Genomic DNA, 14,788 nt, shown 5'->3' with positions numbered 1-14,788 from the left:
TATATGAATATGTATTTATATACTATATATTTATCCCAATATGTATAAAATATTACATGTATAAATATACATATGTCATATATATTTGGATAAAGAAACCAAACAATCATGTTAATGTAGTTAGGGACCAAAATACTTGGTATAAAAGAGATACAAAAATCAAAGAATTAATAACCTTGTAATCTTAAATTTGAGCTGAAACTATCAACATGATCTCATTTTTTCTTTTTCTCATATATGTACTTTCTAGATCTGTCCATTGGAAAGGTCTAAATGCAATGAAACACTGGAACACCTAGATTATAGTCTAAACACAAGATAGGACAGGAAATACACAAATTGGACATGGAAGTCTATCAAAGTAAACTGCTGAAGATTATTAGGCATGGGTCAAAAGGACTCAGGAACAACCTGAAGGGTCTTTCACTAATCAAAGATGGGACATTGTGAACATCAGTAAGAATAATGAATGCAAAGGATTTAAACACAAATATATAAAAACCTATGTATTCATACTATACTGAAAAAAAAACACCCTAAAATATTTCAGTCATCTTTGGAAGTTTCTAGGATGCTTTCATGCACCACCCAAGTTCCCTTTAGGAATGAAAAGAATGCCTCTGCTAATGAGAGTTGCCTTGCCCAAGAAATCATGCCCCTTTCTGGGAGCTGCACACAACTAATGGCCATCCAACATGAGGGTATAAAGGCCTAGCCCCTCACCCCAAATGAAAACAGTTCTGAAGCATCATACTAGTTTGAGAATTACCCATAAAGTCAGCTGAGGCTTCTACTGAGATAGGAACAAAACTCAACTTCTCTCTCTTTGCACAATCCCCCTTTCTTCCTTTCCCTTTGATCTCAGGAGCACTCCCTAAGAAACCTCTTTCATGTTAATCTCCAATACTGCTTGTTCCCTAAATCTAGAGAATCATAAAGATTACTTTGAATAATTTTCTCAACAAGTCCTATGAGCATATCCAGATTATGTAACTTTAATCATCATAGGTTAATCAGTGAGAAAGGCAATAGAACATAGTGATTAAAAGCACTCTTTTGATGCAGACGTGCTTAACACCAACAATCTATGTGACCACAGTAACACCCAGTGATAAAGCTAGTATTGTAACTCATAACCAAACATTTGTCTAAGCAGTAGTTTTTTAAATCACGGATAATACTAAAAGTTTCAGGTAATGTTGATACTAGCATTCTTTTCGATGAGGCTTGGGAAAGTTCCAAAGACTGTTCAAGTTTGGGATTAAACAACAACATACCCACACAATTTCCTTGGAACATGGGGGAGTGGATCAAATTACATCAACTAACGCACTTAAATCAGCACTAACAGGATTATCAGATACGTGGGTAATAAAAATGTTAAACTTTCTTCACTTCACACCCAAACATGAATTCCTGTAAACCTGAAGTGGGAAATAACCACTGGGAAGCTTTACACGCTTTTATGGAGATGCAGAATGTTATTTTTCCCCACAATAGACTCAAACGGGGGTACGGACTGAAAGTGCGTTAGTAGTGATAAAATTAGTGGGTCGAGCCCAGCATTAAAAAAAAATGCAAAGGTGCTATCAGATACATTTCATTTACTCGATTGTTTTATATGTACGGGGTGTATATGGGGCTCTCAGATTCTGCTCCCAAAAGCCTGCGGCACAGGAAAAGCTGGGGGCGGGTCGCTACTCTGGAGCGGGACGCCCACTCTCTTGCCTCTCGGTACTTACGAAGGAGTCGCTCACGACTAGCACCACATTGGGTGCAGCGGGCCAAACCCGAGCAGCTCCTCGCCTCTGCCCACCTGCCCCGGGGTCTGGTGCTGCCAGCGCCGAGACTGCGACAACCGACACCCACAGCAGCACCATTGCAGAGAGCGGTTCAGAAACGCTGGGCGATCGGCCTGCCGCCTCCCTTTAGGAACGCCTCTGGAAAGAGGGCGGGGACCACACAGTTTAGGTTTCTCCTAGCGCTTTACCCACAGAACTACAATTCCCAGCAGGCTGGGCGTAGGCACATGCGCAAAGGGGGAATTCCCCTTTAGACCTTTTAAGCAAATACCGAGCGAACTAAAACTTCAGTCACTTCCAGTCACGTGAACGATGCCTGGGGAATGCGCATGCGCTCGGCCTCTAGCCTTGGCGTTTGGAGGAGAAGCATTTGTCCCAGGTGGGTTAGGGTCGCTGTCGCTTTTGCAGAAGTTGGAGCCAATACGCGATTGAAATGGTACCTATAGAGAGAAAGGGTCAGGGGCCAGGGCTGGTTATTTTGTACCGCGCAAGCATGGGCGAGTATTAGACAGGACCATGAACTGGGCAATGATGAGGTGGCAGCGCGTCTGTCACTTAAGTTAGATTGGGCGGTTCTTTGTGGGGCCTCTGGCTGGACTGTCTCAGGTGCGATGTGGATTCGTGGGGCTCCTTGAATATATTCCCCCAAAGAAATTTCTAGCCTGCCTCATCTTACTGCCAGTGCAGTAAGGATTTATCATGCTCCGGTGGCGTGAGGAACGGGGCCTAGTCAGTCAGTTTCATGTTCTAGATGGGGAAGAGCTTAGGTGCAGCTTGCCTTCAGAGTGCAAAGGAGAGAAACCGAACAGCCTCTTAAAGGAAGAAATGACTGAGCTGTGTGAGGAGTTCGATTAATTGACAGGTTCAAAATATCATTGTTTTGCTGCAGAAAAATCACTGGTCTCACTTGACTGTTGAATACTTTGGAGAATTCTGGAAGAAGCGGATTTCTGCCCCAGAGCCAAATTCTCATTTCATTATCATAATTTCAGATATATAACTTGTTTATCACGTTTGTCGTATGAATATTTTGACAGTAAAAGGAGGAGTTGCAGTACCTAACATAAAATCAACTCAGTTTTAATATTTTCTGTAATCCTTAGTTTGACCATTTTGCAGATAGGAAAACTGAGACTTGGACAGGTTAAATGATTTACCCAAGATTACACAGGGAGCCAGTCTGAGCAGGATTTGAACTTTAGTAGTCTGCCCTCACTACAGTCCTCTGTCCCTAGTTAATCATAACATTTCATGACATTCTGATGAGCTTAAACTCTATTAGTGTAGACAAATTCTTAATCAAGAAGCATGCTAAAGCTCTTTGTGAGCGTTCAAATATATGAACAATAGTTCCTGTCTGCAAGGAACTTAAACTCTAGGGAAACAAAGCTAACATACGTGAAACTGCAGCCTTATAGCATGGGAGATAATATAGGTAAGCGGCGTCATGATCAGGTTATGTTTCAAAAATTTGTTTTGAGTTAATTTGGAGTGTGGAAAGCATTTCACCACAGAAACATTGTTGACTGACTTTTAGGTTTGTAAAAAATATATCTAACTTCATCTGTAGTGTGGTACTATTTCTGTGAACTGTGTTTACTCTCTCTGGCTTTGTTTTCACAAGGCATGTATTCTGAGTTCCCAGTCAGAATGACAGGGACACATCTTTTTTTCCTCTTTCCCCTTGGCAGTGTCAGTGGGAGCAGGTGCTGCAGTGAGTTGGAGCAAGATGGATATTTTAGGGCCCCAGAGACATAGCACTGGAAGAATCTAAGGGGCTTCTAGTCCTACCACCCGTCTGACATTCAATTTGTCCCAACATTCCTGCCAAGTGAATTGTCCAGTCTGTGCTTTTTTATCTCTAGTGATGGGAATGTACTTCCTATGAGTAACCCATTCCACATTTGCCATGTCTGATTAACAGTTCTTATTTTGAGCTGAAGTCAGCCTTCCTCTACTTTTAATCGTTCTTTGGTCCATTTCTCTTCATTTTTATGCAAGTAATCCTTTTCAGCAACCCTTTTCGCCTCTTTCTCCACCTTTTTTTTTTTTTTTTTTGCCAAGGACTTCCCAATTTCCTTCAGCTAGTTATATAATTGCAGGTTTCTTCATTATTTTGGTCACTCTTTTCTGGACATAAAGCATTTTTGCTAATCAGTAACTATCTGAAAAGTTACTTTTGAGGGGTGTTCATGCCTATGTATGTTTTGCATTGAGGGTAGGTGATCTATTACATGTATGTTTAAATCATCAGTTAAAGATTTGTATGTTAGAGATTGCTTTTGTGAAATACTTAACTGCAGTTTAGAAAGGTTTTCAATTGAAAGGTCTTGGTATAGATTTTGATTCTTTGCAGTTCTTTTAACGTCCAATATACCCGCAGCACTAAATTCTGCCTTAGGAAAAGGAGGTTAAGTGTGAAGTTAGTGACTATGTGGAATAAATTCAGTATTTACCATCTGTGATTCTGTGAATATTTGTTGATTATCTACAATGTACTAGACGCTGTAGGAAATAAAAGAGAATAATAGAAGTAGTCTTTGCTCCTAAGGAACTTCCAGTTTACTTCTGGGAAACAAACACACTCACACCCCTGTAGATTTAATAACAGTATAAGAGACATCAAAAATATAGTTAATTTCCAAACATACAAAAACAAAACCCAGAATATCCCAAATTATACTTTGGAGAATGCTAATGTGCTTCAAAATGTTAATTGCTGTTCATTAAAATAAATGTTCCATAGTAATGTAAGTTTTAGAAATGTTAGGTTAAACTATCTTTGGGTCTATTGGACTTTTCAGGGTCTTTAGTGTGCTAATATATATTTAGAATGACTTTAAAAAAAAGTGAGATATATAATGTGTAGCATTCACAAAATTACTAGATGGTGTGTTAATAGTTTTAAGCATGTTACTATTCCTTGGAATACTTTTTGGAAATGTTGGTTTAGATTAAAAATGTTAGAAGTTCAGACTAGTGAGATTCATCTGAGAAGGCTTTATGCTTGATGCTTGAATTTGGCCTTCAATTTACATGTACCGTTTGAGTAGATAGAAGCAGTGTGAACAGGCTGAATGAGAGAAGCAAAGATGTAAAGTGGAAAGTATTGGGAGATGGTGCAAAAAGTTATGTGAGCTGATACACAAAAAAAGATTCTTCCTTTCTCATTTTAGCAAACAGAATTACTTCCTTTTGGCAGTGGGGAAACTAAATGTTTAGAGTAGGCTTTGGGAGCTGGACAATCAGCCATTTATTGAGTACATATTACTCAATAGGTGTTGAATATGTAAGGAACTCCAAAGATATAATACTTTTGTTTCGGGTTTTATTAACCTGGGAACCAGAGCATATCAATATAGCAATGGTAAAAAATATCGATTAAGTTTAAGTGAATAGCTCAACTAATGTTTCAGTGATTCAGAGGATGGAGTGGTCTCTTTTGCAGGATTTACTCTGGACTAGTATTCACATAATTCAAAGAGGATACTTGTGTTTGATGATAGCCATCTTTTGAAGAACATTGGCAAGAAGGTTACTACTTGAGAGATCAAAGAATGAGGGATTGGGGATTTTAAATATGTAGAGAAAGTTTGTAGTAACCATGTGAATTAGGAATAGAAAAAAAAGTGAAGTTGATTGAGAGGGTGGCAGTATCTATAAGGAGAATAGAACTAATATACAGTTGACCCTTGAACAATGTGGAAGTTAGGGGTGCCGACACAGCCAAAAATCCACATGTAACTTTTACTCCTCAAAAACTTAACTACTAATAGCCCACTGTTGACCAGAAGCCTTACAGATAATATAAAGTTAACACATTATTTTCTATGTTATATGTATTATATACTGTATTCTTACAATAAAGTAAGCTAGAGAAAAGAAAAGGTTATTAAGAAAATCCTAAGGAGGGATGCCTGGGTGGCTCAGTCGGTTAAGCGTCTGCCTTCGGCTCAGGTCATGATCCCAGGGTCCTGGGATCGAGCCCCGCATCCACATTGGGCTCCTTGCTGAGTGGGGAGCTTGCTTCTCCCTCTGCTGCAGCTCCCCCTGCTTGTCCTCCCATGCACTGCCTCTCTTTCTCTGACAAGTAAATAAATAAAATCTTAAAAAAAAAAAGAAAGAAAGAAAATCCTAAGGAAGGGAAAATACATTTACAGTACATTGACAGTACAGAAAATACATTTATTGAAAAAAATCCATGTATAAGTGGACTCCAAGCCCATGTTGTTTGAGGGTCAACTGTGTCTTATGTTTGTTCAGGCACTCCATTTATGCAAATATCAAGTAAGTGATGTAATCCTCACTTTATCAATGAGGAAATAGGCTTGGAGTGGTGAAGTAAGATGTCCAAGTTCAGATTGTACTTGAACCCAGATGTATCTGCATCCTAAGCATATTCTGAACAAGGTTAAGTTTTGGCTTGGCGGGTGGGTATGGCAGAATGAAGGGCCTGACAAAACCTGGGGTGTTTTCTAAGAACAGAGTTGAAGTGACTAAGTAATTACAATCAGGTTGGTTTGGGGCTTAAAAAAATTAGTGTAATGGATAGAGTCAGGTTTTTACTTTTGTTTTACCTTCCCTCATTATCCTTCTTGTTTTAACTTTTATTTTACTTTTTTAAACATTGTTTGGATCACAGTACTTGTTTTTCCATTGAGGCATTTTATTTGCACGTATGTATTAATCCCTAGAAAAAGAAGCCCAGGATTTTCCCTCCTGTGTATTTTCGTCTTGCTCCTTTGTGGTCCATGATGCCAACCGAGGTTGTCAGCACAGTGAAACTGATCTGGCAGGATAGGAGCAGATTATTCTGCCATTTTTCCAGATCTTTGAGTTGTACATCAAATCTAGGGCTGATCACTCCATGCTTGTTTGACCTGCCCGTGAGGTTCACAACAGTTTTTCCAGCTCTGTGATCATCAGTGATTTCAAATTTGCCAATGTAACCATGCTTCATCATCACAGTTAGAAACTGGATGATGACTTTGGAGCATGGGATAGTAAGAACCTGGTGTTTGGCTCTCTTTTCGGCATTGTTAATGCTCTTGAGAACATCTGCCAGGACATTCATGTGCACCATTACGGCAGCATGGAAAGATGGTGGAAAGAGGACAGGAGGCCACAATACTTATTTTCTTAACAGTAAGACCCTTTTCTATGGAACTAACCATTCTATTTTAAGCATATTGCCAGTCATGTTTCAGTCCAGTAAGCTTACTTTCTCTTTTTTGTTCATCCCCACCTGCTTCACCTAAATTTTGTTCATTTCCTAGTTTAAGGTAGCATTGCTGTTTTTTAAATTCAGTTTTTTGAAATCACTTCCATTCTTTCCATGAAGCATTCTAGATTAATTTTGTTTGACGGAATTTATTTCAGAGATCCCATCAAAAGATACTTAGGATTATATCATGGAGAATTTGTGTTAATATTTCAGATGGTTATTTAGCTGGGTTTTTGACATTTAAAGAAAGTTTTCTCTATTTTCATTAGATTTTAAATTAATCTAGTTACATGATGTGGGCAACATTTTACATATTTATAATTCTTTTTATGGCTTAAAACAGGTTCACTTTAGTACAGTTAGGCTGCAAATAGGGAGTAAGTAAGTACTGTTGATTGTCCTCGATTCAAAACAAAGTACATAGACATAGTTGATACCTTTTTTGGCTCAGTTTTTTATACTGAAGTTCATGTATTTTGAGTTTCTGGAATGTTTTTTGAGAATTTTTCTGTTTATGGAAGTTCCTTTCATCGCCTGAGGCTTTGGGAACACAGACCAATTCAGAAATTTTGGGAAAGAAAAAAAGATGAAAATTGTACCTAATTATTTCTTGTGTTTTAAATTATGAATTGTGAAAATTAAACATTTGGGCTGTTTATCATGCTTTTTATGTTACCTGTCTCATACTTTACTTAATTTAGATGGATAATGGTTAAGGAACAATCTGAAATTCAATTCAAAAAGAAGATAGAAGATAGTAGGTAAAAGGTAAGTGTCTAGAATGCTAAATAATAAGGTAATTGGAGTCTGTTTTTACTTAGTCATTGTTTTTACCGATTCATTTCAGAAGAAGGATGTGATAGTGTAGGTTGTTATTGCCAGACTATAGGTCATCAAAAAACACCTTTAGACTTTGTTATTAGATTTAAAAGTACCGTATTTTGCTTTCTGTAGTTAACTTCTATTGTCATTATTGTTATTATTTATTATTGTTGTTACGTTTGCTTTGTGGAGTCTCCGTATCTGCACAGTGGAATGTAGCTTAAGGTTCTGTAGCTTTAGCTGGGGTGTGTAGGACATAGTAATTCATCCACCTACATTTGTTATTTTTGAGATTTATCATTTTGGAATGTGTGTCACTTTCTAACTTTTTTTAAGTGCAGTTGTTGCTACTTTTTATGCTTGATATGTTGAATAAAAACCCTTTTAGTTTGGTAGTAGAAACCCTTTCACTGAGTTGAAAGTCTGCGAAATGAATGCTCTTATTGAATGAGTATGATTTGAGATTGAGAAGGAAAAAAATAGAGATTATCAAGGGAAAGTGGGTGGGGCTGTGGAAGAATATTAAAGACACTTGTAAAAGACCTAGATTTTTCTTTGAAATGTTGGAAATACTTGGAATAGAAGGAAGTGTCCCAAATAGAGGTTTATCATTTTTCTTCATTCATTTTTGCTCTATGAAAGGAAGTGAGTTTGATGATACCTAGTAGGTTAGTACTTAGGAAAGCTTTGTTTAGAAAATGAATGAATGAGCCTCTCTCTTCTCTACTCCATCTCCCAAAAATAGGAGAAGTTTTTAGGGCTAGAAAGGGGCAGATTATTTTATCTTTTCAAAAATTAGTTAATCCCCTAAAACTGATCTATATCTATCTATCTATATTGTCTATATCTGTATCTGTATATTTCTCACTGTATAAATGTTAGGTGAAGAGAGAGGGCCTCAGTGCTAGCATATTATGCTAAATGCCAAATCAAATGAAGAACGAATAGGAAGATTAACATAACATGATAAAATGAAATTTAAAAATTAATAAAAAAAAGAAAAAGGAATAGGAAGAGAAGAATAGAAGATCCCACTGCAGTAAGGGTAATTGTCATTACATATGGAGACATACAGGGATATGGAAGGGTGTTGAACATTAGTTGGTTGCCAAGCGAAGAATGGAGTTTGTCTAATGTGGTCTTTAAAAATACCTTATGTAGAGGCATTTAACAGCTCTGTTTTTGCTGCTATATTTAAGTCTACACTTGTCTGTGTGTCTGATTTTTAAGGTCTTCTGTAGTCTAGTGTTCTGCTTTATCCAGTGAACCTCATTTTCTTCTGTTCTTCAGCAAGTCCCTTCTGCTCCACTGAGCCCACTTTTCTCATAGTGTCCTACACATGCCACGTTCATTCCTATTTCTCTGACTTAGCCGATGCAGTTACTTCTGACTGGAACAGTTGTCCTTCTTCCCTCCATTCTTAAATCCTGTCTTCTTTTGGTATCCCTTCATTACTTCACACCACACTTCCTTCCTTCTTTAAACTCCTCTTGCAGTTGTATTCATTATCCTTAGTTCAGCGTTTGATTCTTTAATTACTCATATGTCTTAGGTTTGGTTTAGATTATATTCTTTAGAGCAGGAGGCTTCTTTTCTATTGCTTTTATGTCCTATGCAGTGTATGGCTTGGGGGTTGCATGTAGGGTTGGTGGTGTCTGGTTCTGCCTTGTTTGAATGTGCTTCCCACTCAAATGCTAGGTGATAGAAGAGATGGTGATCTTTCTCTTCGCAAAGTTGAATTCTTCTCTTTGTTTTTGCTTGGTCTTATCTTGGAATTGTTTTTGTTCTTTTTTAACTTAATTTTTTCCCCTTGGATGTCTCTTTTTATCCCTCTCTATTGGTCCAGATTAGTTGTTAATCATCACTCATTTCTCTTCTTTTTAGTCTGCAGATTTATCCACCCAAGGTAATTTTGGTGTGAGAAAATTTAATGTGAAATCATCGCTGAAATTTGTTGCCTGTTCCAGTCAAAGTTTGTAGGCTACAAAAAAAAAAAAAAATCCTGAAGTTTGCACCTATAAATTTATACCAAGATAATTTCAGGTGAGAGAACTATTGCTAAAATAAGAGCATATGAACTGTGCAGGTTTAATTGTATAATTAATGTAACTAGGCAAAAAGTTACTTTTCTGCCTATTTAAGGAATCATTGTAGCTGCAAATAAATTGATTTTATATGTCAATTTTCATATTATTTTGAATCTAACATTCTTTGAGTCAGGAGGCTTGTTTTTTTGTTTTGTTTTATTTCCCTGCTTTCTTTTATTTATTTATTTATTTATTTTTTAAAATTCTAGTTTATTTTTTCATCAGTAAAATGTAATATTGGACAATGTCCCCAGAGAATAAGCTTCCTATGTGTAGGAAGATGATAATCTTATTACACCTGCTATTAATTAGGTCATTTACTTGGCCACTAATACGTTATATCAGATTTTTTTTTCACACTGATGTATCCACTTGAACAAAATACTACAGGTAGTCATTATCATACCAACATTGAAGACTTAACCATTCCTGAGACAAGGAACCATGTTTATATTAGTATTTCTTTGTTATGATGCTTAGTCTTGGTATTATCAAGCACAGTGTATTTTTCTTAATGAATATGGGTGGATTAAGGCAAAAGGACATAACCTAGTCCCCTCAATAATTTATTCTCTGTCCTTATAAAAACTATTGTTGAGGCTATACAAGTTACAGATATGCTGGCTACAGAGACACGACTTGTCCTTGAGACCAATACCTAGTATGGTAAACATGAGGTTAAAATCTCGGTGTTCACAGCATTCCTTCCTCGATCTACATCACAATCATTCCTCAGCAGTACCCATAATGCAGACTCTCAAATACCATTTGCTTGCTATGTCTCTTGGTTGTATGTATGTAGATTATTTTTCCTTATTAAAAATATTTCATAATATTTCATAATAGGGCAACAATCTACTCAGTCTTTGTAAACTCCCCACTGAATAATTTTTCATTTTTACAACCATTTTCTGCATGGCTGTTGCACTTGTCTTTTGTCATCTTCTTCACATAACTAAGTGGTCCCTTCCCTTCAAAGGAGGAAGGATTTTTGAACGAGCCTCCAATTCTATCCCACAAGGTGAAATACTGTCCATAGTTATAGTCAAAGAACACGTGGTGGTCTTTATGTTGGGCTGAGCCATTAATAAATGGCCTTAAGATGTGGGGAACACGGAAATCACCATCATGAATGGAAATCGTCCAGATATTGACCAAGATGTACAAACTTAAGTAGACCACCTTGTGTAATGGGATGGTAAAAGGGTATATATGGTAAGGTAGACTCTGAAGGAAGCCATCCACAGGGTCAAAAGCATGACTTGCAAATGGAGTAGGAATCTTCCAGAGATGATGAGGTTTGTGTATGCACTTATACACAAGTCTATGATGAAGGCCTCTGTGAATCCAGTAGATCAGCATGTCAGTGAAAAAGAGGAAGGACTGTATACTAACAAAGAGGCGAACCCAGCCACTGGGAAACTCTCCTACATCATCATATTATTTGCTGTAAACTCTCAACTCCAGCAGGAACACTGACACAGTGGGAATACTAATCCATGGCAATGACTGGACAGTAAACGTAATCTCTCTATAGACTTGATTCTTTAAAAATTGTGGATGCTTCATTAATGAATGATCATAGACAAAATAATAGCTCAGTGTTGCAAAGAAGAAAGGATATAAGCACCAAGCTTTGTTACAGTCAGGAGACTAATTGTCGGAAGATGTCATCCTCAGACCATGAGGCTGGATAGAAGTACGTTGTAAAAAAATAATAATCTGCAGCATTGAGTACAAGATCCATCTTAGCCCCCCCAGTGGGTCTGTGGCCTATTCAGCCTCTGCGGGGTCCTAGGCTGCCGGGGCCACTGGGCGGCTGGCGATGGTCAGCCAGCGGGCCAAGCCTGGAGCTATTTCCCTGCTTTCTTAAACTTCTTTGATCTGCACTTGTACCTCAGCCTCTTTGGGTATAAAGGATGTCAGTACACCGTGTCAGCAAGCCATCTTCTTGATTCATTTTGCTGTCATGAACATCTGCAGTCTATATTGGATTACTATTTACCCAGCTTTGTTTCCTGACGAGATTAGAGTTATCAAAAAATACAGGTGTTTCTTTTTTTCAGCATTGAGTTGTGATTGAATTTGACCTATTTACTAGTAAATCAGAATAAGTTGTTTACTGGTAAATCAGAATAAGTTGTAAAACCTTAAGATATGTTAGTTTATTTAAAATTAAATTAACATAGCTTAAATTTAAATGAAGGAATAGTTTGTCTACCAATTGAAGTATCTTTATGGTTGAAATTAGTGCATCATCCTGTAGCATATTCATCACCTTCATTTAAGTGTAAACATTGCATTTATTTCTCTTCAAAGACTACTATATTGCTGTATCTCGATAGTGACCCTTACTGTGAAGAAAGTTAGTATCCTGATTTATATTTTATAGAAACCAGCGTTAAAACAGAATGCTTTCTTATGCTCTTAGGTCAAAATTACTGCAGTTAATTTGTGTTAGTGTTTTTACTTTGTGATTTGTGCTTATTCTACTAAAACTTCTTACTGTAGAATTGGATTGAGATTGATAATGTGTTTTGGGTCCTGGTCCATTAGATCATCTGTGTTTTAGTCTACTATATGAAGAATGAGTATAACTCAAATACAGCTGACTTTCAACAAATATTTATTAATGTATACAATTTGTCAGATACTAGGTACTGGCCATAGAGCAGTTCACAACAACCACAGACAAAAATCCCTGCCTACATGGCACTTACATGCTAGTGGGTTTAGGGAACAGATAATAAATAAAATAAGTAAAATATATAGTGTATAAGATGCTAAATGTTAGGGAGGGGGTTAAGGGAATATTGTGTGGTTGGGTGTGAGGGGAGGAAGGGTTGAAATTTTAAGTAGTGTGGCCAGCCAAGGTTTCACTGAGCAAGTGACATTTGAGTAAAAATCTGAAGAGGTGAGAGAATACACTATAGGGACCTTAAGAGTGGAAAGATTGTTCCAGATAAAAGGCATTACATGTGCGTTTTTCAGATAGTTAAGTTTGTTGGTATTATTGTAGGTTCACACAGGCTTTTTATTTTCCACAGAATGTCCAGCAAGGAAGTAAAGACTGCTCTAAAAAGTGCTAGAGATGCAATCAGAAACAAAGAATACAAAGAAGCTTTGAAACATTGTAAGGTAACTGATATATTTTTTTATTCCACAGTAAAAGTATGTTACCTATTTACAAGCATTATGGATTTGTAATATGTGTATCATTTATTGTCTAAACGTAACAAACATGGTTCAGTTGTTTAGTAGACCATTAGAGTGATTGTGCTAGGATAAACTACATTGGCCATACTCAAAGTCACACTCTCAAAACCTGAATATCTCTTAGGTATCTTTTGATGGGTTGTATTATGGAGCATTACTGTATCATAAGTTTTCATTCTTTAATGGTATGTTGACAGCGTAATTCTATTTGGTTTGTGAATGGGAGACTCAAGATTCTAAATCTCCTCTGTAAGGTAATGAGGGGAATGCACCTGTCCAGAGGGAGAAACTGAATGTGCAGGAGAGAGAGTGTAGTGTAGGAGTAAGAGAGGATGGGATCCTGAGCTCGAGAGAGGGGTCTTTGATACATTTTCCATCTTAGCAGGGGGAAAGATAGGTGTAAATCCATATACTGTCAGATTTGTAGGTTTGGGGGTAGGAAGAGAGGAATGTTCCCCTCTGATATTTTCTTAGTAAAGTATAAGCTGAGAGTGGAAGAAGAGCTGTGTAGGAGATTTGAGATGAAAGAAGGTATGAAGTAGTTGTTATTTAACTTACTAGTGAGGATTGAAGGGATTGCCAGGCCCTAATGAATGTCCATTTGAAGTTTCATGTTATTGAAGTGAAATCACTGAACTGAGTTGTGTAGTTTCTCTCTTCATGCCCAGCTTCTCAAGCTTAGAAATGGGCATGCTGGGGTTCAAGTATGGATGTTGAGAACGATGATGGGGAAGAGAGGCAAAGGAGTTGAGTATTTTTGCCAGGGAGAGACGACAGTCATGGGTGAGTGGAGTCTAAGCTGGGAAAGGAGGGATGAGAATTGAGAAGTGGAGCGATAGTAGAATAAAGGGGGGGTCAACTAATTGGACATATTAGAGGTTAAAGAATTGTCAGCTTTAGTAGTTACCTTGTTGTTAGTTTTTTGGGAGACAGCATTGTTGGATAGAATGGAATTTGTGCTATAGAATGGTGGGAGATTGCTGGAAGTGTCATGTGGATGCATATAAACACAATAATCTGTCTCAACTCATGGAATTATTCTTATTTTCTCTAGAATATGTAAAATCTTAAGAGCTAATTTCATTGTAGCTACTAGTTTTGTTTTCTGTCACTAGAACATCTTTGTTTTCTGTTTCAAACTTTTACTTTAGCAAATAGCTGTTCTTTCTGAAAGCAATAGCTCTACATATAATTTTTTTTTTTTTAAAGATTTATTTATTTGAGAGAGAGAGAATGAGAGAGAGCAAGCACATGAGAGGGGGGAGGGTCAGAGGGAGAGGCAGACTCCCTGCCGAGCAGGGAGCCCGATGCGGGACTCGATCCCGGGACTCCAGGATCATGACCTGAGCCGAAGGCAGTCACTTAACCAACTGAGCCACCCAGGCACCCTCTACATATAATTTTTATTCTTGTTGACAGGTGGTATTTAAACATTCATTGCCACTATTTATTTTTGAACACATTTGGTATAGTCACATTGGGGTCAGTCTACTTTCCTACCCTGTTATTTCGATGAAAAATCTATCTGGTGGTGGGAAATGTTATCATAGTGAAGGAAAATATGGACATTGGTTAGGGTGAAACGATATGGAAAACAGTTTTGTGAGTTGACTGGTGGCAGTGTGGAGTGGAGGCAG

The 14,788-nt window shown here is 37.5% G+C and overlaps 3 protein-coding genes and 1 pseudogene across 8 annotated transcripts in view; 1 reads left to right on the top strand and 3 right to left on the bottom strand.

The window, feature by feature from the left end:
- The window catches only part of ARSK (arylsulfatase family member K), a 43,140-nt gene extending 41,175 nt beyond the window's left edge, over positions 1 to 1,965 (bottom strand). The window contains exon 1 of one of the 2 annotated variants that reach the window (XM_035014883.1): positions 1,743 to 1,965. In XM_035014883.1, coding sequence (XP_034870774.1) covers positions 1,743 to 1,880 — 138 coding nt within the window. In that variant the 5' untranslated portion in view covers positions 1,881 to 1,965. The remainder of the gene's footprint in view (positions 1 to 1,742) is intronic. The other variant, XM_035014882.1, reaches the window with a different exon arrangement.
- Positions 1,966 to 2,098: 133 nt separating this feature from the next.
- Positions 2,099 to 14,788, top strand: part of TTC37 (tetratricopeptide repeat domain 37) — an 84,750-nt gene continuing 72,060 nt past the window's right edge. The window contains exons 1-4 of one of the 5 annotated variants that reach the window (XM_035014880.1): positions 2,164 to 2,181; positions 7,728 to 7,794; positions 9,733 to 9,891; positions 12,983 to 13,073. In XM_035014880.1, the coding sequence (XP_034870771.1) occupies positions 12,984 to 13,073 (90 nt within the window). In that variant the 5' untranslated portion in view covers positions 2,164 to 2,181; positions 7,728 to 7,794; positions 9,733 to 9,891; position 12,983. Of the gene's footprint in view, positions 2,182 to 7,207; positions 9,892 to 12,982; positions 13,074 to 14,788 lie in introns of those variants that run through there. The other 4 variants (XM_035014881.1, XM_035014879.1, XM_035014877.1 and 1 more) reach the window with 4 other exon arrangements.
- Positions 6,493 to 6,888, bottom strand: LOC118017015 (40S ribosomal protein S15a-like). Its single transcript, XM_035014885.1, has one exon. It carries the CDS (start codon positions 6,883 to 6,885, stop codon positions 6,493 to 6,495), a length of 393 nt encoding a protein of 130 aa, XP_034870776.1. The 5' UTR covers positions 6,886 to 6,888.
- On the bottom strand, positions 10,791 to 11,690 carry LOC118017014 (annotated as a pseudogene).

This window comes from Mirounga leonina, unplaced genomic scaffold, assembly GCF_011800145.1.
Source record: "Mirounga leonina isolate KUSES-001 unplaced genomic scaffold, KU_Mleo_1.0 Mir_168, whole genome shotgun sequence".
NCBI classification, from domain to species: domain Eukaryota; kingdom Metazoa; phylum Chordata; class Mammalia; order Carnivora; family Phocidae; genus Mirounga; species Mirounga leonina.
This window is presented reverse-complemented; position numbering and strand designations above follow the sequence as displayed.